This window comes from Camarhynchus parvulus, chromosome 1A (genome assembly GCF_901933205.1).
Source record: "Camarhynchus parvulus chromosome 1A, STF_HiC, whole genome shotgun sequence".
Taxonomy (NCBI): domain Eukaryota; kingdom Metazoa; phylum Chordata; class Aves; order Passeriformes; family Thraupidae; genus Camarhynchus; species Camarhynchus parvulus.
Window position 1 is genome coordinate 2,504,015 of NC_044586.1, and position 23,043 is coordinate 2,527,057.

Here is a 23,043-nt window from a genome sequence, read left to right on the forward strand (position 1 = left end):
CATTCACTTCAGTGGTAACTACTAGAGCTGGCAAAGGCAGGAAGAATTTAATTAAACTTTCCTTTGGAATTACCTTATCAGTGAAAGGCTATTTCACAATAAGGAGCCTGTTAAGGGAGAATTGTCAAGCAGCAGTTATTTGCTGACTTGTGTCTTCAGAGGAAAACACCACTCAAAAAAGCAAGAGTTGCTGAATGATAATCATTCTCTTGTTCAGGTGTGCTTTGGTGGTGTGATGTTTCTTAACCACAACTTAAAGGCAGAGGTTCTCTTAACAGCAATGACAGATTTGCATTTTTTAGTGAGAAAATTCAGTTTTCATCAGTATTTATCTCAATTTTGCATTGACCATTAGCTTGCTTGGTCATTCAGTTCATTTATACAGTTTATGAAAACTGATCTAAAATAATAACTTGGAATTATTCCAATAAGCCAGATAGTTTTATGCTGTATGGAAAGAACACGTGTAATTACCCACACAATTCTGTATTTTCTTTTTCCTGAACAGATCATTTTCTAGCCTTATCCAGGTATATTCAGTGGGAGCTCAAATTTCTTAAGCAGAGAGTAAAATTAATTACATTTTTTTCTGTATAAACAAAATCAATATAAGGAGCTAGGAGCTAAAAGGATTATTCCACATTGATAATATAATCATTAAGAAAACAAAAGATCTGCATGAACTGCAGATTAAGAAAACAGACTAAAAGATAAATCTGAGTAATAGAGTGACAGAAGAATGCAACTCAGCAATTTTAAAAAGATATAGTCACACTTAAACAGCAAGGAAAAGTAAAAAACTGCATTTAAAAGTATATTAGCCTGTAAAACGTAAGAATTATGAGTGCTAGAAGTAAGATATGGTAATAGTGAAAGGAAAAATCAGCATAAGATTTTGCTCCCAGTTCCAAATCTATCAAATTTCTATTGGATTTGGAAAAGTTTCCTTGAATGTGCTGAGAAGCTACTGGAAGAAATTAGATGGGTTTCAGCTGAAAATCTGAAGTACTCCAAATCAGCATTAATGTCAAAACTTCAGATCATCAGTCTTCCAACATTTGGAAATGATGCAAATTTGCACACCTCTTTCTTTGAATAACAAAGCAAGACAGCCATTTCCCACTCTTTCTGATTACCATGAACAGAATTGAGAAGCAATTCTCAACTGTCTTCCCACGTGTCCCTATTTATAGCTTTCAAGTTTGCTTTCCCTGTCTCATGAACTCTTCCTTACTCATAATTAGTTAGAAACAGTTATTGGGAAACTGAACTGGCTTACCTGCTAAAAATAACTTGTTCTGCCTTTTTCACTAAGAAGCCAACAACATTTGTTACATAAATATGTTTAACAGACCTAACTTTAAAGAACCATTAATGCTTTGAAGAGACAGTAAGAAAAACACCAAGACATTTTGGTGTTGGCATTTTGTGATACAGACAATTGTTAACACTCTGTCTGAAGCTGGAGCAGTGAATAAAAACTCTCAGTATCATCACCACAGAAACCAAACACTTGCCAGAGTTTCCCTAGGACACATACACCACTACTTCTAGCAGGAAAAGAGCCTGGAAACTCTGACAAGTTACACATCCCAAGAGTTAAAGTATGGGCCAAAGGGGAGCAAAATTTCCCTTCCGGAGACATATGATACACAAAGAAGAGGAATATCTGTATTGCTTTTAAGAACTTGTAGTAGTTTCGGTTTGCTAATTTGAGATTTCCTGGCCAAGATTTCCCACGATTTTTTTATGTTTAACACTTGTTTTACACAAGAGCATGTACAGCTTCTTAGTAGTTCAACAGACTATCAACTCTCAAAGCCATCACTAATTAGTTCTTCTTGTCAGAAACAGAGAAAACTACCAACAGCCTCTCCTAAAACATCACTTCTGTAATGCAAAACCAAGACAGAACTTTAATTAATGCCTATCTGAATTTACCCAGTTGGTCTCAGCCTTTGTGACTGTAGGAGGCTGAGCCAAGTGGGTGACTAAGAAGAAGAGATGGAACTCTGGCCAGAAATGAGACAAAGAAGCTGCTCACTGAGAAGGTGCCATTCACAGGTATCAGATAAAGTTATACAACTTGTTTCCTAAAAGCACTCAACACAGAAAGGCTCTGGGGCAACCCAGAGAGAATGGAAACAAAACAGACAAGCCAAGCAAAATAGGGAGAAGAGGGAAAACCAGTGCCAAGAAAGTATCTGAGGTGATGAATGGTTGGCTTAATGTTAATTCCATACTTTGTGTCTGTAGGTTTAAGACAAATCATGAAAGATGGAAAAAGAAGAGATGGTGAAATTAATACATCAAGAGCAATCAGCTAAGACCAAAGAAAATAACTAAGAGGTCTCAGCCACCAAAAAAAAATTAAAGTGATGAGAAAATAGGGGGGCAAATTTGGACTTTAACATTATAAATTAAATGGTACCAGCCTGTTTGGACTCTGCATCAAGAAGACAAACACATTTTCGAAGGTAATATACAAGTTCTAAAGCAAAACTATACTCTCAAAAAAGAACAAACAGAAGTAGCACTGCACAAGGCAAGCTTCTTAGGCATCAAATTATTTCCATCATTTCTGAGAACATTCTGGGATATGTTAAATATGATAACAGCCTTTAACAGAAGATGGGTTATATTTATACATAAAACCTCATCAAGGCGAAGTTTAGACACTAACTGGTTAAAGTACTTGAAAATAGAAACTAAATTAATGAAAATGAGTGAATAAAGCAAGCCTTGTCTTTGGCAGGAGCTCTCTACCTAGACCTCCTCATCACCAAAACACTACTTGCCTTTTTTTTTTTTTTTCCCTGTTCAAATCAATCCTAATATAAGAACTCAGTTTGAATAAGCCAGGTTTATTTTATGGCCTGAATGATCCATAGCTATATAGAGAATAACTGACTTCCTCATGTAACAGATGCTCTTCCTGGTGACCTTTTACCCCATTAATCTTTACCCTGGCACATTTTGCTGCTCTGGGCAAAATGCGCCAGGGTCTTCCCACCCTCAGAGTAAAGAATTTCTTAACAACATCTAATCTAAACCTCCTCTCCATTTAAGGCCGCTAGCTGATTTTAAATGCTCACCTGGCATCTCCATTTTGACTCAAAAAGAGCATTTTTTCACAAAACCCAGTTCTGGATACACATTAAACATACAAAAAATAATGGCACACCTGGTTCCCCAGATTCTCAGCCTGGACCTCAAGACAAGGAGTCCAAAAACCTCCCCTCATGTATTGAGACTTAAACAAATCTAGGTCAATCAACTAGAGGCAGAAAATATGTGAATACCTTTAATGTTTGAGGGAAATATTCAAAATCCTGCCACACAGATATAAATTTATGGGTTTTTACTTTAGAATTTATTTGAAATGGATTTTGAATTTTTTTTTTAAATTGAGCAACAATAGAAAGTAAAAAGATGCTCTCACAAACTGATGCTATTATGTTTCACACACTTCTAGACCTGACATTAAGAGCCTCTTATAAGCATCTATGACCTATGAAAGGATTTGTTCTGCCTATTTAATTTCTTCTTTTTCCAGTAAGATTTGGATGGAATTGTGCACATTTAATAATGATTTTGCAAGAGAGAAGTTTCAATGGAAAACCTGAAGCTTCAGGCTGATTGCTTTACATTTTCATGAAACACAAGAGGAGCAGAATTTCTGCTTCAGATATTTCCATTCTATCTTTTGTTTTAGCCAGTGTTTTGTAACATGCATTCCAGAAAAGCATTAGCCACCTTTTAGAAGCCAAAACTGCTCATAAGAAGTATAATCCTCCTCATACCCTTCAATGTTATCTGCCTGTATGTACCATAAGAAATTACTTGACCGAAACTTGGACAAGGTGAAAATTCCTACAGAGGAAAAGGGAATAATATGGTTTTTTAAACACAAGGATAGCAGTTGCTTGCCAATCATACAAATGACTGAGGGATATGCTTATATGCTATGGACACAGTTGAGGCCGATGCCCCAGGTTTCAGCTTTTCTATTTTTCAGATTCTGTGCTGCTTTAGTGTGTGGGTCTGAGCTTCACATGAGGGGATGGTGAGCTCTGTGCACAGAGCAGGAAGACAAAACAATTCCTGCTCCAGCTGGGCACCAAGGACAAATGATCCAAATCTCAGCCCAAGAGCACAAACACCGTGGGCTGGAGAGAGAAAAACAAGCAGGGTGGGACTGCATGGGCTAAAGCTGGAATGGGACAATGAACTGCAAGGTGCAAATGGAGCAGAACTGATCACAGTGACAGACCCTGTGCCCGGCCGTGCATTTTGGGGCCATTTTGGTTCATCTTGGGTGCAGCCCTGGCTGGGCTCTTGTGCTGCCCAAGGTGGATCCATGGAGGAGACCCTTTTAATAAATCCCTGCTTTATTCTTTGACTCCATCCAGCATCTGTTCTAGGTCAGCCTTCAGAAGGCATCAAGGGCTTTATTTGGATACTTAGCAGAAGTTCACGCCATTTTGTTTCTTGTTTCTTAATCATACACTGACATACTAATCTTCCTATATCCCTCCACTAAGATAAATGTGTTTGACATGAAAACCTCTTCTTCCATTTGACCAGTTTGATACTGTTGTGTGTCGTAGAAAAAGGCAATCAGAAGTTATGAATTACACATACAATTACAATTGTAATTAGGAAAAAAACCCAAAACCAAACTTTTTCAGACTTGTGGCCTCTGTTCAATTCTAATGTAATCAAGCTGCTTTCAGATTTAGAATACACTAAACAGTGATGCAAAACACCAAAAATTTCAAAGATTGTAAATATAAACATGTCATTCTCAAGAAACTGAAAGAATTCCGTATCACCACCAAATCATAAAAAAGGTGCATCTCTCTCTCATCTATTGCAAATATGCTTTTTTTTTTCAGGCCATTGCCTTAAATGAATATTATTTGAGTGTGAGACAAACAGGTAACAGGCAGCCTTTACCCTAAAATGCCAGTTTAAAATTAAGTTCTTCATTGTAAAACTGCACATCCTTCTTATAAAAAAACCCCAAAACACAACAACAAACAACAAAATAAAATAGCCCTCCAAAAGTTAAACAGGCAAATAAACAAATAAGACCCCAACCTAACAATCCAAACAACCTTGTTTGGTAAAAAAAGGACCATAAAGAAAAGTTAAAGTGGATTCTCAAGCTGGATTGCAGATGTATTAAAAGTAGATCCAAAAGGTGGAATTCCTCAAAAGACCAGAAATACAGGCTTTGGTTCCATCTGCTTTCAGTTCCAGCACTCCTGGACTCGTCCAGTGAACAAACCAGCTATTCACAGACCAGCTCAGTTTAGCTTATTGTCAGACCAGACTTAGCTCAGCCCTATTTCCCGGCCTCTGGCTGTCCCATTTCTTTCTCATTCCAATCTCTCTAAGTTTCTGTGCATTCTGTGCAGTTTAATTGTCTCAGAAGAACATCCATAAAAAAATGTTGCTTTTGTTTTTTTTAAAATGAATATTGGATGTGTAATATCTGTCTGAAAAACATATATCAAACACAGACCAAAACTTACTTCTCATTCCAGTCAGCCAGGAAAAAGAAGGACCTTTTAACTGGAGTATTTTTGCAAATCTTCACTTGACATATTGTCTTCCCAGCATAAGTCAGTAAACAGGAAAAAGAGAAAACTTTGTAGCTAAAAAGGAGGAAAAAATAAATTAATTTATTGTAATATACTATGTCCAGCACAGCATATTTTGAATTAACCACTCAGGAACTTATGAAAATCCATCCTTACATGAGAAAAAGAACCATAATAATTCATATCACAGTAATGTGTGCATGGAGGGGTTTTAAAGTTTTTTGGCTTTTTTTTCCCTAAAGTTCTGAATTAAAGACAGGTCTCAAAGACACCTGGGTCCTGTTCCATGTTTTGAGACATTACATTTTTTTTTAAATTATTGAAGTAAATGAAAATTTGGACATAAGCGAAGTGTTGGTGCTTGCTCATCATAGAGTCATCAGGAAATCTCCCACCTGGAGAACTGCATCCAGCCCTGGGGCCCCCAGCACATGAAAGACATGGAACTGTCAGAGCAGGTCCAGGGAGGGACACAAAGATGCTCAGAGGGCTGGGGCACCTCTCCTGGGAAGACTGAGGGAACAGGGCTTGTTCAGCCTGGAGAGGAAAAGGCTCCAGGGGGACATTAGATCACTCAAAGGGGGCTGGGGAGAGATATTTTACAAGGAAATGTAGTGATAGGACAAGGGAAAGCTTTAAACCGAAGTAGGTTAGATTGGGTATTAGGATGAAATTGTTTACTGTGAGGGTGGGCAGGCCCTGGCACAGGTGCCCAGAGCAGCTGTGGCTGCCCCTGGATCCCTGGCAGCGCCCAAGGAGCTCTGAGCAACCTGGGATAGTCAGAGGTGTCCCTGCCCATGGCAGGGGTGGAATGAGATGATCTATAGGTTATTTTCAACCCAGGGTATTCTATGATTCTATTTATACCTTCTTTTCCCAATCTGTAAATACCAGATCAGTACTCAAGGGAATATATACATTTTTACACAGAAGCATTCAAGCCCTCTGTGCTGGCCTTCAGAAAGTGAACCGAGCAGCTTCAGAGTGAAATTTAGGTCTGGGATTATCTCTTGTTTCATATTCCTCTTACTGAAATCTTTTAAAATATTAGTCAAAATAGATTATAAATAACTAATGTTCCTAATTAGTCTTGTAACTTCCAGATCTTCCTGCCAGGCTCAGCTTTAGATCTCATTCTGGACAAGAATGATGAACATGGGAAACAGTCAAATGTGAACAGGAAATTTGAGGCAGTCACAGATTGAAGGTGCCTGACTTTGCCCTATTTATAAGAATGATGGCTTATCTCTTCCAGAACACTGTAATATATTTTATAATTATTGCAGCAGATTTGGGGGATTTTTCTCTTTTTTTTTTTTTTTTGATTGAAAGAAAACTATCTGTAGTCTGCAGTACCTATGAGGTGTCAGTCAGAGAAGGAAAAATTACCTTGTAGGACTAGGAAATACTTCCCCTAAGAGTCTAAACTTTACAAAGAGTTGGAGGATAGTTCAGGAAATAAAAGGTTTACATACAATCAAATTACTAAGTTCAGCTTTTTAAACAAAAGTATTGATACATAATATATATCATAATGTGTATACTTTCTTATAGGATACATTTTATACATTATACATATGCAGGAATATAGACATATGCAAACACATGTTAAAATACATTTGAACACAGCTGCAAGATCATAATATGGTCTTTGGAAAGGCAAACTGCCAGCATGAATTTATGCAGTGGAGAAAAATAAGAATGGGGAGCATGCATGTGAACAATGTCAAAAAAAGAATTTAAGGAAACCAAGTGTTAGAGCAGCAGTTCATGTTAACAAGTCCATGCCAGTTATGAATACTGGAAACACTGGAAAGAGGGATCAGGAGGAAGAAAGATTCTCATTTTTGTGTGCTCCAACCTAGCACAGAAGTCATCAGTGGCCTATATGTGCAATATCACATTTTTCTGGTAAAACATAAAATGCAGTGGGAATGGTATAGCCATCTGAAATCAGGATAGTGATTATAGTTCTGTTTTATTACCTCAACTATTGCAAAGCCCCTCAGATTTTTGTTAAATAGCTAATTACAGACAATGCTGTATAGTACATTATAGCCTCATGCTCACAGTCTAATGCAAATGATCCCACAGTCATTTGGGATTGAAGGTAAAAAGGAAGCAATGGGAAAATTAACAAAAACTTTGAGAACAACTTTTTAACTCATGAAAATAATGTTACCACACTGTGCTCACCTGTCCCCCTTTGATCACATTGGAGTAGTAAGAGCAGAACACCAGTTTTGCTTAGACTAGGAACAGCAGCTACTTGATGAGACAAGTAGATTTATCAAATTTGAGCAATGTAGACGACAATATTTCTATTAGCTTTTTACATAATTATATCTTTTTTCTATCAAAATTCTATTTCTATATTTCTATTCTTTTGCTTTCCTCTGTGATGCTGATAGTAGGTACACTTGCAATCACTTCTATGAAGGACATCACCACTTCAGGTGCTTAGTCATATGACAAGGATGGAACAAACCAAGAACAGAAATTGCTGAGAAAGCCTCACTGAGCTTGGGTTCAGGCAAAACCATCCCTCTGTTTTACTTGGTAAGCTGGCCTCCAACCCTTCCAGTTACTTGTCCTGCTGACACCACACCAATTCCCTTGGTGTGCATCACAGTCTCTAGCATTAATTTAGGACCACCACCAAAGCAGCAGAGATGAGCTGGTGTCTGTGAGAAATGACTTCTGTCAAAGACACATCTTACGAGCCCTCCTCCTACCTGGTCACCCAGGCTTCTGGGATGTTATGGGCAGCACAAACAGTGAAGCTCAGCTGGGAATTCAGGCTGATGCCTGCACATAAAGGGCTCCTAGGGATGCTGGCAAGCTGGAAATTGGCATCAAAGCTGCTGCTGTAGGCATGGATGAGACGAGAGATGGCCATGGAGAGCTCAGTCACAGCAGCCTCTATTGACACTGAGAGGAGACAGAGGAATAAATAAAGGTTAGCAACAGGGCATTTATGAAGAACTGTATTTATCCTAAACCATCAGTTATGGCTTTGAAATGCTTCCTAATAAAATTTAATTGAAATGACATAACCTGCAACTGAAGCCAATCAGCCATCTGTGCTTCTAAAAGTGGCCTTAGCTCATTTCTGGTGTATCCTTAACAGACTTTCATTACAGAGCTTTCAAATTAAGGCAGTTTCAAATGAAGGCATTTTCAAAGTAAGCATTTTCAACTAGAGCAAGCTACTGGGTACCTCAGATATGCCATTTCAGTCTTTGAATTTTTGTGCTGGAAGGATTTTTATCAAGTAGGTATTTTGTCACTTCAGCAGCTAAGTAGCTACTTACTTCAAGGGAACTTGCACGGCAGCAGTAGAAGGGAGAAAAGGCACTGGTTAAATTTTAAGACTATAAAGCTGTTGCAACTGTAGGCAAACAATTAATAAAACATATAAAACAGCAGCCACAATCAGAAAAACTCAGCATTCAGGTGGTCATGCGTTGGTGATAATATTACACAAAAATGGACACTGAAATACATATCTATACAAATAGGTATGAAGTGCAGGCTGTATCCTAATTTATACCACGCTTGTATTTATGTATTTATGTCATTCCCTCTGGCTTCAGCTCTGCAGTACTCTTTTCTCTTTTTTTTTCTTTTCTGCAATCCTTGGCTTTTATCCATCCTCCCTCTCTGGTTTTGGAGCAGCTTGGGGTTGCCTGATTGCCAGTGTAAACTCAAACCCCCAGTCCTGGCAGCCTCCATCAAGAGAAGAGAGCAGTTAAGAGCACTCATTTCTCAAGCACGGGCTAGGCTGAGAGAGAAAGTGTCAGAGTATATTACATTGTTCCAAGAGCAGGCTGATTTGTCTTCCAAGCGGAAAACACCAAATTCTCCTTTTTTTTACCCTTCTAACTCACATTTTTCTACATGATCAAGAACACAGTCTCACCATCTGTTAACATCTCTCGAAATATTCCCTGGACTTGTCTGGCCACTGAAGTCAGCAGCCATCTATCAGCTCATAGTGTCTATCGAAAGAAAAAAGAAAAAGAAGAAACAACCCAGCAATAGGAAGCCTGAGATAACTATTAGCTTTTTATCCTTGGAATAGGTGTAGCAGTCCTGCCCAACCTCAGATACAGATAACACCATTTACTGCACTTACCTATCCCAGTTTTCTGATAGAAATATTTCCAAAAAAACCCCTATCCTCAGTCAGGAATTTTATTCTCCTCCTTTGATACCCTTTTGCCTTTAAACCAGCAACTATCCAGAACTATTGAGTCACAAAATGCATTGCAAACAGTGCAAGAAATAATTTCTCTTCATTTCATAATAGACAAATTTTAATTATGTAACAATAGAAATACACATAAAACTGAAATAGTTTGACACATGATGAGGTTTGCTGCTGAAAATACTGACAGTAAATTATTGCATATGTGAAGGACTGGCTAGAGTACTACACCTTGTAACGTAATCATCTTCCACATATGAAAACTGAATCATTTTAGAGATCAACAGGCTAAAAAACTCAGTCCTCTTACTCTCTCTGTCTACCATTTGGCTTTAATTGCCTTTGTTATTTATCCTCTTTAGCATTTTCACCATTTATCATCCTTCACCACAATAGTTTTGAAAAAATCTTTCTCTCTAGTGATTTTTTCTCCTAGAACACCATTTAATTCTCATTCCCAGATGTGCAATCACTTAGTAACTGCAAACTAAATGTTTAAATTTGCACTGAATTTTTACATTCCAAGAACTTGCCCACAGTGATACACATGGAACCTTTTTAAGAGGTCCAGAAGAGGACATCAGCTGGCTGTTATTTGAACCAGCATTTCATCTGAAAAGTACCACACTATTTTTTCATTAAGGACCAACAGCTCCTTAGGAGATTCCTTGCTTCCAATCTGTTCCAAGTGGTTGACAGGCAAATGTAGTGTAATAGCAAACCGCTTATTTATGAAAATTGGCCTGTTGAAGTCAATGATATCTGAACAGAACTTTCTCAATGTTTTCTCCAAAAGAGCGTAAAAGTTAGTTCAGAGTCCCTGAAAATGTACGGTTTTAACACAATCTATATTCTAGGTGGTAAAGCAATATTTCAGATTTTGTCTCCAGAGCAAGAAGTAATATATTCTGTCTCAGCTAATCCACACATAGAAAGGAATACTCTGTGAGCAAAGGATTCCCAAATAATAAAGTCAGGAGAAAATACACAATGGAGTATTTTCCATAACAGAAAATGTACATATGCCAGACAAGGAAGAGATTAAGATTCAAGATGCCTATCACTGCATCCAAGTTGCCCTGCCCATTGACCTTGTTTGCAGAAAAATGATTTTCATGGGTTACCTGAGGCACAAAACTGATGTCAGATGTGTAAAAACCAGACAAGCAGACAAAACCAAACAAAACACATTTTTCTAACAGCATGTGAGGGGTGAAGGCAGCAATGGAACACTTGGGGGGAAATTGTTTCACTGCCAGCCAAGGGAGAAAAATGGCCTTCAGCATTATTTATCTAATTATTAGAACATACAAAATGAAGATATTTTCAGGAACAGAGTTCCACAGGTTTAAGCAAATGTCCAAGTATGATCTGGTCTGCAAGTCCAGGATTTTTTTCACCATTAATTTTCTTATTCTTGCTAGCTCTCAGTTATAAAACAGTCTATGGTTCCTGTGCCGGAACCAACCCTTTTCCAACCCCCATTCTTCAGTCATTAGGAGCAGTAGCAATTAACTGAATTAGAGGGAAACATCTTGGGTAGTCTGTAAACATCCATTACTCACAAAACTTGGTCAGCATTTTCTCACTGTATTTTAATGAGCTGCTGAATAGGATATGGTAGGCTGAAATTATATCTCCCATTCACGAAGCCAGAGAACTTTTACTGCTTTTTATGCCTTTTAATAAATCTCAGCTGAGAGAGGACTGGCGCTTCACTGATTTACAAAGCACAGGCCATGGACCTCCTACAGCAGATTCAGAGTTTCAGCTGTATCAAAACCTGTTTTCTAGAAAGGTGTCCCAGGCATAGCCAGTATGTAAGAGACAATGAAAGGACCACATTGCAAAGTGAACTGTGACCAAGATTAATAATCTCACAACTCAAACCTCGTGATCTATTTCTGGTGTGAAATTATTTGCCAACACCTTTTCACTGAAGGTGAGGAGAAATCTGACATGCAGAAATGAGAGGAAAACCAGGGAAGTGAACTTTAACCACAGCTGCCAGATATGCTTATTTCTGACAGATTCCTGTCCCCTGTGCAGAAAGTCTGAAGGAATAAATTGTACCTGGAGTGAGAAACAGAACAATCCTCACAATCCTGAAAGGGTTAGTGAATACACCTGCAAGCACTTTCAAGATTTAGTAAGGAATATAGGAGCTTATTCCTCACTGAAACTCACTTTTTCCTCTCAGTCCAGTATTACAATTCCCCTATTATTTAATTGCCAGATCTTCCAATAGAGCAGGCACCTTGCTGTTACTGCACCAGCAGATGATGTCAGTTCAATACATGTTAAACACTCTCTCTGACCTGTACACGTTTCTCCAGGTAAAACATGACAAAAATCTGGTTGAACAGAATTTGGAATGAAGGCTTATGACCCTTTTGACGGATTAGAAATACTTTTGAGAAGTAGAGCTTAGGTTTTTTCCTTTCCAGCTTATTTTCAGAGGAGAAAAAAAGAAGAGCAAGGTCCTGAATACAGTTTAGGACACACACACACAAAACCCAAAACCAAAACTACAGAAAAAAGAAACCCACCTGACCTTTAAGTAAAATGCAAAGCAGCATTCATTCAGCCACTATTGGGATAAGAAAGAGGCAAAACATGAAAAGGCTGTAATGCATATACTGATCAGATGCAGCTTCCAAGCACCAATATTTACTGGACTGTTTTCTCCTACAAGATGAAGAATTCTATGGATTATCCCTTGAAAGCAACTTAAAAATCTCCTGCTATCCTGGTATCAAAAATGTCTCTGCTCCTATATGGTTTATAATGCCTTGATAACTTCTGCCTACTTTTTGTGCAGAATTGGGGGGTTCTAGTTGTTTAAAAATTGTTCTTGATTAAAAAGCCTCTGGCTATAGGGACAATATATCAGGATATAACAAAACGACAACTTAGAGGTGAGGAGCTGTGCTCTGGTTTGGAAATAATGAAGGAGACATGTAGAAAAAATGAAACAAAATCAATAAAAATCCCTTAAGATTTTTCCAAATTGTGAAACAAAAAGAGTTTTTCCCAAAACAAAAATGTAATGGGTTTGTGCTAAGAAAGGAAGAAAAAGAATTTTTCAGCTCCAAAGGAAACTCTAACAAAAAACCAAACCAAAACAACAACAAAAAATTTTCCCCCTTTCCTCCCCTTTTTAAAAAATAGAAAGCCTTTCTGTTGTGAATGCTTCTATTATCAGGTCTAGAAATAAATATCAAATCCCAAGCACAGAGAAGCTTTACAGTCTAAATGTAATGATGACTACATTACAGGTATTGTAAGCGTTACATTCCTGCATTCACTCTAAAAGATAACTTCAGCAATTCAGTTGGCAAATACTGTTAAGTCAGTATCATCAGTTCCTGGTGCATACCAGACCTTCTGGATGGCTCCCAGAGAACTACTGATCAAATTCTGAAAGCTGCTTATTATGTCTGATCTGAAATCCCTGCCCTGAGCAGCGAGGCTGTAGACATGGAAAAAACATTCATTCATCAGCTTTTGAGAGCCACACACCGACTCAGGTCTGCACCAGCCTGCAGCCTTCTCACACTCTGGACTGCAGCAAACTCCAATGCTAAATCTCCATTAACATGAGTAATCTTCATTTTCTGTGAACACTTGATGCTGTAGAAAGATACTGATATCTAGAAATGCCTATAGTTCCTCCCGTTTAACAAGAAAGAAAATATTTTGAGCACTAAAACTTGAATATATTCTTCTAAGGACTTCACAGAGAGGAAAAAGACCATGATCTAGACTTAAGCATAATGTGGATAAGTATTGCTTTACTCACAGCAGTGGCATAAATTGTTCTACAGAGATAACACTGTTCATAGAGGCAGTTACTGGAGCACTAAATCAAGGCTAGATATTTTGAACACAGTCTTTGACTTGCTTAGTCCATGGTGAATGACTAATAATAAACCTCAAACAATCTGTTATTAAAGAGTAAGATTAAGGCAGTTTCTAAACAAGTTTTTAAGTAAGGCTTTCATTTTAATAGTATCTTTTATCTTTTTCTCTTTTGTGGTAGAGAGAAGCTATAATGGAGATAAACAGAACTCTTTTATGATACTCAGTGTGATAATCATCTCTCGGGGAAAAAAGGGGAAAAGAAACAAATTATTAGTTGGAGTAACTGATTGGTGCTCTTGCTGTTAAAATTTGATCCTGTTTTCTTCAAGATAAACATGAATACATATGAGGGACAGAAAGGAACAGTAAAAATGGGAAATCCAGTCTGTTTCTTCCTTGGCTGTCAATTCTAACTTCATCTGCAAATGTGCTGCTTGAGAAAGGAAAGCACATGAGGTTTAGCTTCCCAGAGATCTGGAAAGATTTAACAACACTGAGCAAATCTATGATTTTCCTTTAATTCTGGGTCACAGGCTTGCAGATTTTTGCACACCTGCAATCCTAGACTGCCAAGCACAGTGAAGCAAAAAAAGGGTGGGAAGTAAATGAGGTGGAAAAGGAAACACAAAGGTGAATTTGGCAGGAGCTTACAACTCACCACTTATTTGGCTTTTACTTCTAGCTTCAGCAGGTGAAAATATCATCTGGATTCCTTTCAAGGTTAGTGCCCCTAGATCAGTGGCATCATCATGAAGGTGAGCACTGGGAAGACAGGGTCTAAAGAAAACTTGTGATGCCCAAAAGAGAAGATGTAATATGGTTTTTCCGCACATCTGGGAGTTCAGCCCTAGGTTCCTGCAGATCAGATTTGGTCATTGCACTCACATTTGGTTTTTTTCAGACATGTTCTTAACACCAGCTTTGACATGCTAGCTCATTAGCCTAACTTTAAATATTTTACTGACTTTTAGTCTATTTAGTTTATTATTAGGTGCAGCTCTAAGGCATGTAGCATGTCAAAACATACATGAAATGGAAATTTGGTTACCTTGGACAAATTTGAATGCAGGTTTCTCCACAGAATGACTAATGGCCTGGCAAGTTCTGACTTGCTATCAGTAAACTGCAGTTTCTAATCTTACACTACCAAAAGGATTCTGCAATCCTTATGAAATTAGGGTGTGCCAAAAGCAAACAGAGAAATCTTCACAGTTGAAGATTTCCTGGCATAAATAAAGGTACAGAGAAGTAGGGAGTAAACACTGATTCCTTCACTGTTAGTCAATGAATGAGATTTTCCTTGAGAGAGCTGCTGATTCAATGAAGTTCAAATTTGGAAATACCTGTAATTGGAGGTGTGTTTTAAATCCATTCCAATTACATTTTCTGAACAGTGTGTGGAGGAAGATGTTTCTCAGGTAGATCTTTATTAGGAACTATTGATTGTTTTTAACATGAGCAATTAGCTGCCATTGAGGGTGTTAAAAAAACGCATGGGAAAAAAGAATATATGCAAGAAAGAAGAGTCCCACAAACTGAATTTACCTTCTTTTCCCTTCTGCACCTGCATGTTCCTGGCCCTCCAGCTGCCTAGCTTCTCCTGGCATCATACAAATTGAATTGCTGCTTCCCTTCTCTGCTGTTCATGAAGTTGAATAATACAGAGAACAAGCCTGGCATTTGGAAACCAGCATTTGAAACAACTGTATGTTTGAAAGACTGCTGAAATCATTGCAGCTGATTCACCTTTTTTGCCTCTCTGAGCACACTGCAGTTGAGAAAAGCAAACAGAGGAAAAGAGCGTATCAGAGGCCATTTTTTCCTCAAACAAAATGGAGAGAAACAAATTGCTTCCACAGCCCACCTCAATGCTCAGCTGCAGGGAGGGCCCTTGGATGGTACCCATGCAGCATCCCCAGCTGCATTTGGGCAGCCACAGAGGGGTAGAGCAGCACCTGATGAGGCTGTTCCCTCCTGGAATCCACCCCCTGACAGAACAGACTCCTCCTCATGCCTTGGCCTGAGAGGTGCTGACAGAGCTGGGCACCCCTGAGCCAGTGAGAGTTTCAAAAGGCAGGGTTTATAATTTTGTCTATTACTGTTAATTAATGTCCTCTTCTTATAACAGTCTATCATTAGATAAGACACTGTTTATGCAGCAGAAGATCACAAAGAACTAAAGCTCTCAAAGGGAGGAATTAAAGTTATTGGAGTCAGGTGGAAAAGTCATACAGAAAAATAATTTTTCAGTCTTCCATGAAGTTCATTATTTTCCCTTTTCTCAACATGGAAAGTTGTGATTAAAGAAAACTACCATGATCACCATGACCTGAACTCAGTTCTTTCACTCTGCTATTTATTCTCCATATTTGAGTCTCCAGATTATTTTGTGGAAATGCTGTTTTATTTACACTTTTAGATCACTTCAATTTCAACTTATCAAAATTACCTTATAATACACCTCAACATGTGAACATCTGCAATATGCACACTCAAACAGATTAGTAAAACAAACAAATAGCAAAACGTGTTTTTTGATGATACACCTTGAATTAACATACTTTAAAAAAAACCAAAAAAAATCACTCTACCTTTGCCTGGTGTTTCCACACTTTGAAGAAAATTCTATCAAGACAAAAACAGAGAGGAAAAAAAATAATCAGTCACTTCAGAAAAGACTGGGTAGAAGTTCTAATGGCTGTAGGAGTAGAAAATACAATGGGAAGGGGAAAGGATTTAGATTTATCTTTATGTTATGATGACACAAGACATGACTGGGATTCAGAGCACCAGGACCTGCTTCCTCTACCACCTCAGCCAAGCGACTCAGACCTGATTTCTGTCAGTATTTGTGCAAGTCAAAGTACTAAGAAGCACTCATCAAATGTGCTCACACGTTCTCAGCCTCCACAGTGGTACAACAGAGAGAAGAATTCCCTCTCCACCCCTTTGCAAGCCTTACACAATCAGATGTGAAGCCCTAAGGGCAGGGTCTTGGCATCCTTTCAAAGGTGAGGAGCTGCATGGCTCCACTCAAGTGGCCTCCATTTCACCTGCTCCTGTGCCAGATCACTGAAAATAGCTGTGCTCTTTAAGGGCCTTTGAGCAGGCAGCTGACCCGAGGTGGCCAAAGGGAAATATTGAGTGAGGGGAGACCCCAAAGTGCTCTCCAGCTTCCTCATGAGGGCAAATGACAGGCACTGATGTCTTGTCCTGGTCATCAGTGACAGGACCCAGGGGAATGACATGAAGCTGTGTCAGGGGAGGTTAAGTGGATATCAGGAAAAGCTTTTTCACCCAGAGGCTGGTTGGGCACTGAACAGGCTCTCCAGGGCCACAGCCCCAAGCCTGACAGAGCTCTGGAAGCATTTGGATGACACTTGAAGGCACAGGGCGTGATTCTTGGGGTGTCCTCTGCAGGGATAGAAGTTGGACTTTGATGATCCTTGTGGATCCCTTTCAACTCAGCACGCCCTATGATTATATGAGTCTGTGATCAGACTTGTACCTACAAAGCAACACAAAAATAAGGAGCAAATCTTGACCAGGGAGACTGCAAAGTTAATTCTGCATTTCAGTATGGCCTCTGGCTTGCACTGTTTGAACCCACATCCCTGTAAGGTTTTCTGCCTTTCAAAGTCATTAATCCCTTTATGGTGGGCTCAGAATGCTTCGTGTTAGTACATATGCATTCAGCATGATGCTTCCCAAAAATTACAGTGCATGCAGAGGTGGCAGAAGAAACACGATGTTGGATGTACATTCTCCCCCTGGCACCCAGCTTGGAGCTGCCAGCATTTGTCTGGTGAAGATGAACAGAAGTCAAATGCTTACTTGAGGGGAGAAAAGCAGCATCCAGGCTGAGAATTATGTTTGCACAATCTTCATAATGCAGCGAGACAAATGGGAACAGAGACTTTTGTTCAATTCCCTCAAATTTTGGAAAGTAAACAACCTTTTGGCACTGTACTTATAATTTCAACATAGTATAGCATGCTTAATATATAGTGGATTAGTGCCTGTTCTGGCAGGATTTGCTCTCCTATGACATTTTGTGAGCTGCTGTAAGAAAGAAATGGTAAAAAAAAAAGAGAGATGAAAAACATTAAAGTATGCATCAGGCCCAAAGCCTCCCCTGAATGGATTTGAAAATCCCAGGGTTAGGTTGGTTAGAGACTAAAATAATCACATTTACAAAGAGATGCAATCAGTTAAGAAGAAACCAGCACTGGTGCCAGTTGCTTTCATAATCTCTTAACCACGGTACAGGAATGCACAGTACTGGCACTGAGGAGGCAATAAGTACAATTTAATTAAAGACAGAAGATTGAAACTAAGTTTCTTTGTTTTGTTTCAGGTTTTTTAGGGTTTTTTGAAAACCAAATTAAACAGAAGCACACTCTTTTTTTTTTTTCTTAAGTAGGAAAGCACATATGTACAGATAGGTATAAACAAACATACACTGGCAACCTATGTAATTTACACTGGAAGAAGTAAGCAGTGGTTTCCCTGAGGCTTTATGTGCACTTGTGCCAAATGGACATGTTAAAAAATATTCCATAGAAAACCACATAATATATTACACTAAAGGATCAGGAAATCATGTGGAAAAGCAGTTAGAATGTTTTTCTGGCACCTCTTCCTTAGCAGATGTGTAATGCTGCAGTGCTTGAGATGTAACAGGTAGCCTCAAAAATGTCACTTAATTTGGGGGGCAGTTTACCTGCTCATCTGAAAAAAGCCTCTCTTCCTCCTAAGAAAATATTTTGGTACCACACTGATGAACAGAATTAAAACAATTCAAGTAATATGGCAAAATATTATAATATTATTGTAAAAGTAATATTGCTGCATTTAATAATTTTTTCAGTACCCAAAATTCACATAAAAAATGACCCTACCATTCAATATGAGTTAAAATCAACAAGAGGTTTGAGGGGTTGGTACTCCATTGAATAACTGGCTGCTGAATACTAATTTTGACTACATACGCTGCTACAGACAAGCAAAGTGGTCAATTTTTCTTTGCATAAATATTAACAAATAGAGATGCAATCTGATTTGTTACATTTATATTCTACATGTGAGGCAGATGTACGTGGCATTCACATTCTCTGAAAAAATCCCTTTGCCCAGGATTTTTCTCCTGGGAAGCTGAGAAGCTTCAGAGAAAAAGGAAAACAATTCTTATCTCATTTGCTTCTCATGTGTTTTGCTCATGCGTAGAATGTGTTTGGAGATTGTTTACCCACAGGTGATTGTTTCATTGGATTCTGCTGTGAGTTGGTTTGACTCATTAGCCAATCAGGGCCAAGCTGTGTTGGGACTCTGTGTTGGGAAAGAGTCAGGAGTTTTCATTATTATCTTTTTAGCATTCAGTAAGTATCCTTTCTGTATTCTTTAGTACAGTATTTTTTAATATATGACAGTATTATAAAGTAATAAATGAGCCTTTTGAGAACATGGAGTCAGAGCCATCATTCCTACCTTCGCTGGGACATTTCCCAGCAAATACAGTAGCTGCATATAATGTGTAATGACTATGCTCACGAAATGGGACAGTGCTCAAGTTACAAAACATGCAGGAATATATTTGACTGCTTTTATGACATTTATAGTTCAGCTGCTGAGAAAGATGAAGCTCTTTATGGAATCAAAGCCCAACCTTTTGTGGATTGCTGAGGTCTATTGACTGTCCTAGCAGTATTTCTCAAAGGAGTGAAAAGGCAGTAGCAGCAACAGCGTTTGAAGTCAGTTGTTAGTCAGGTCTGCTTCAGCACAGAAGGAGTCAGAGGGACAGGGGTGGTATTCAAGGTCACAGGCAGCTTTTACAGGAAGGCTTCAAGAGACAGACAACCAGCTCAGCTAACCAAGCCTGAAAGGCAGCCTTAAGAGAACAAAACCTCAATAACTGAAAACTTTATAGCATGAAAGACAATCTAGGCAGTAGTTTTCAAGAGATATGTTGTTAGAATCCAAAGTGCAAAGAATTCTCAGAACTTTGGGCCTGCAAGCCAAATCTCAGAATTAAGCACAGGATTTAATTTTAGACCTTAGAAGAGGCTTCCAAACTTTGGTGCTAGAAGCGAGAATGTGGATATGTAGTTTAAAACAGAGACACGTTAAGAAGAAGAAAGTTTAAAGTTTTGGGGTTTAAGATACAGAAAAAATAGTTACAAAGGTAAACAAGGAGTTTAGAATGCAGCACTGTAGGTTTATGCGTCATAATATGATTGGCTAAGAAAGTTTACACTGTAACATGAGTCCATAAAACAAAATATTTAAGGATTAAGTCAAAACATAAATATCCTTGTTAGCAGTATTTTATTAGTCAATAAATCCTTAAAAAGTCTTGTAACTAAAGGTCTTGGATTTTCTGAACCATGCAGTAAAGATGTGAGCCAAGCTCACCCTTCCTGCGTATGTAGAAGAAAATAAACCACATAATCTAAAAACTCAGAGGTCTTGTCTCTAACTCATTCAAAATTCCTTCAAAAATCCCCATAATGTGAAGCAGCTTCTTATTGAATATTAGAACAGAAAAATATTTAAGACTGTTCAATCAGGACAATCTTTTCAACATTCAGAAGAGGCTATGTAGAACAGTATAATTTTGCTCATTACAGATGAGCAAACAGTATCATTATCATCATTCCTTATCAGCTGCAGCCTCTGGAGATCCCAGCCAGGACAAGCACTCTGCTGTGTTGGAGACTGCACAGAGATAACGAGAGCTGTGCCTTGCTCTGAAAGGATAATCTGAACAGGTAGAACAGGAAAACGGAAGTGTATTGCTCCGTCCATGTGAGGAAGAACGTGGAAATTGCTTTAGGAGAAGCTGTAAATATTAAAGACAGTCTATATGGTGGAGTTGGACATTGACATGCTGGAGAATGAGCAATAGCAAACAGGAAACATTTGGAGCAGAGTTTTTTTTGTTTCTTTCTACAACAAGATCAGGTGATAATTTAATTATTTGCCTATTAATAGCCAATTAGTCTAGAAAATAAAAGCAATATTTGCATGACAATGACTCTGAAGACAAGCAGAAGAAAATGTGAACATCCACAAAAAAACTAAGACTTGAAAAAGATGGCCTGTACTCTTAGGGTTTTATCCCATTATGTAATTCTGCATGGCTTGTGGGGTTTTCTGACTTAGGGTGAGCCCCACTAATAGGAACTGATTTGTCTCTTTGACCACTGCACCTATGTCTCTGCTCAAATTCAGAGAAGATGGGGCTGCAAATGGACCAAGGGATATATAATGCAGTTATAAGAGGTAGTTTACACATTAGGTTCACAGGGCTGACCTGAACACTAAAAGATAAAATACTCTAGATTTTTCTTACCTCAAAATAAATGTTTTTATCAAATTAGTCCTGATATATTTCTTCTGCTCTAATTCCTTTCTAAAACAAAGTTCTGTTGCTTCCCTCTCTATCTTTTAACTGGACCCAGCTCTTTGTCTATCTCTTAAGAAACATTCTGGATTGGGAAAATTCTTGTCTCAAGGACAAGACAGTGATCATCCTGACACCTCTTAAGAGAATCTGGATTTTAACTGAAAAGCAAATCATATGAATCCCTTGTTACTTCCTTTATCTATTTTTCTACAGTATTTACCCTCTAATATCCAAGAAAAGCTTTTCTTAAATGGACATTCTTATTTCCATTTGACTCCACATCATGGCAGATAAAATGTGTGCCAACACAGACTCATTTATGCAGGAATTTACCCCCAGTAGCGATTTCTAATAATTGATGCCAAAGCAGAAATTAAAAGATTTAGGATAATACAGAAGCAAGATTTGCAGTGAAGCATGAACTAGAAGGGAAGCAAGAAAAGCCACTTAAGTGAATCAGCTGGTTAGCTCTGAGCAAAAACCAAAAACTCTAGAGCTGCCTTGGTTTTTCCAGTCTTGGGTGTTCTTACATATAGCACAAGCCATGGGAAAAAACAAAATCAAACCCAACAGGAAAGGGAAAGGATAAAAGTCTTGCAGGAGGCAGGTAATGGTCTGAATGCAAGCATCACATAGAGTCTGGCATGTTTTCCTAAATAGTATTTGCTGTGAGAAAGAATGACAAGAGACCATGCAAAGACAGAAGAGAACTGCTCAGTAACTTTTTTTTTAAGTGTGAAGAGGGAATTTCCTTAGGGTGTGAAAAAATTCTCATGACTCACAGTTAGACCAGAGTAAATCCAAGTGAATAATGGCTTGATTTTCAGATTTGCTGAGCACCTGTATCTCCAAGATGCTGACTTCCAAAGAGCTTTTGGGTGCTCAGAACTTCTACCAATCAGGTCGCCGTGACTTTTCTAAGGTCATATCAAAGCAGCTGATGACCAAACTGAGAAGGGATACTGCCCTCCAAAGTCACAGTTCACAATTATACAGAAACCCCTGAAAAACCCATTTCATTGTTTTAAGAGTATTTCAGCTAAAATCAACACTATGATGCTGGTACTCTTTTACATAAACAGCAGGGACATTTCAATCTGAAAAAAAACCACTATTTAAATGACATTTTTGGAAGTTTTAAAAAAAATTATTGACAACCTATACTAAATATCTGCAAATCGAATACTCTGAAATCACATGATAAATGGTAAATAGGTGATGTGGCAAACACTTTTCTACATTGAGTAGGAACAAGAAAGAGCTGGAGGAGAATATCAGTTCAAGTTAAACACATGGCAAATCTTCTGTTGGTCCTGTATCACATCACACATGGTCAACACTCTTTTTTTTTTTACAGCGCCTCTACCCAACGCATGTCAAAGGGAAAACAAGACAGTAAAATGTAGTGAGACAGAAAAATGGACTTGATCAATCAAAAAAAGACTGATACCCATTCAAGTTCCAGTTTTAAAGAGAAAAACAGGTCATGAATATGTATATTTTACCTGTGCTCTTCCCAAAGCACGGAGTTTCCAGACTGCATCAGTGATGTCTCTGGTTTCCACAAAACACAGGACACCGCAGATGGCTTTAGCTGCCTCAATCACATTATCAACGTTATTCTGTTGATAAGAGAGAAATAGGGAGAAAAAAAGGAAGCAACAGATACACAGCATTTCCCAGAAACACCTGACCATAACCTTCATGGCAGTGAGGGGTAGGAAATCCTACCCTCTCAAGCAGAATTGAGACATCATGGTTTAGTCTGGCTACACTGAAATCACCACAGGCCAATATTTTCCTAAGGACAGTGACATTTCTGTTGAAGTCCAATTATTTCCCACAAAATGTATGCTGGTCAGAACCACAACAAATTTGGTATCAAGGACTTTAGGAGAAAATCTTGGTTTGGATGAACTCCAGCTGTGTGGAAGCACTGTAAAGAAACTTCATAG

The 23,043-nt window shown here is 38.4% G+C and overlaps 1 protein-coding gene across 1 annotated transcript in view; it reads right to left on the reverse strand.

Moving 5' to 3' along the window:
- The window catches only part of PIK3C2G (phosphatidylinositol-4-phosphate 3-kinase catalytic subunit type 2 gamma), a 189,696-nt gene that overhangs the window by 136,051 nt on the left and 30,602 nt on the right, over positions 1-23,043 (reverse strand). The window contains exons 8-11 of the mRNA XM_030960249.1: positions 22,594-22,710; positions 16,275-16,308; positions 8,345-8,540; positions 5,541-5,663 (exon numbers count right to left, since the gene is read on the reverse strand). Of these exons, the coding sequence (XP_030816109.1) occupies positions 5,541-5,663; positions 8,345-8,540; positions 16,275-16,308; positions 22,594-22,710 (470 nt within the window). The remainder of the gene's footprint in view (positions 1-5,540; positions 5,664-8,344; positions 8,541-16,274; positions 16,309-22,593; positions 22,711-23,043) is intronic.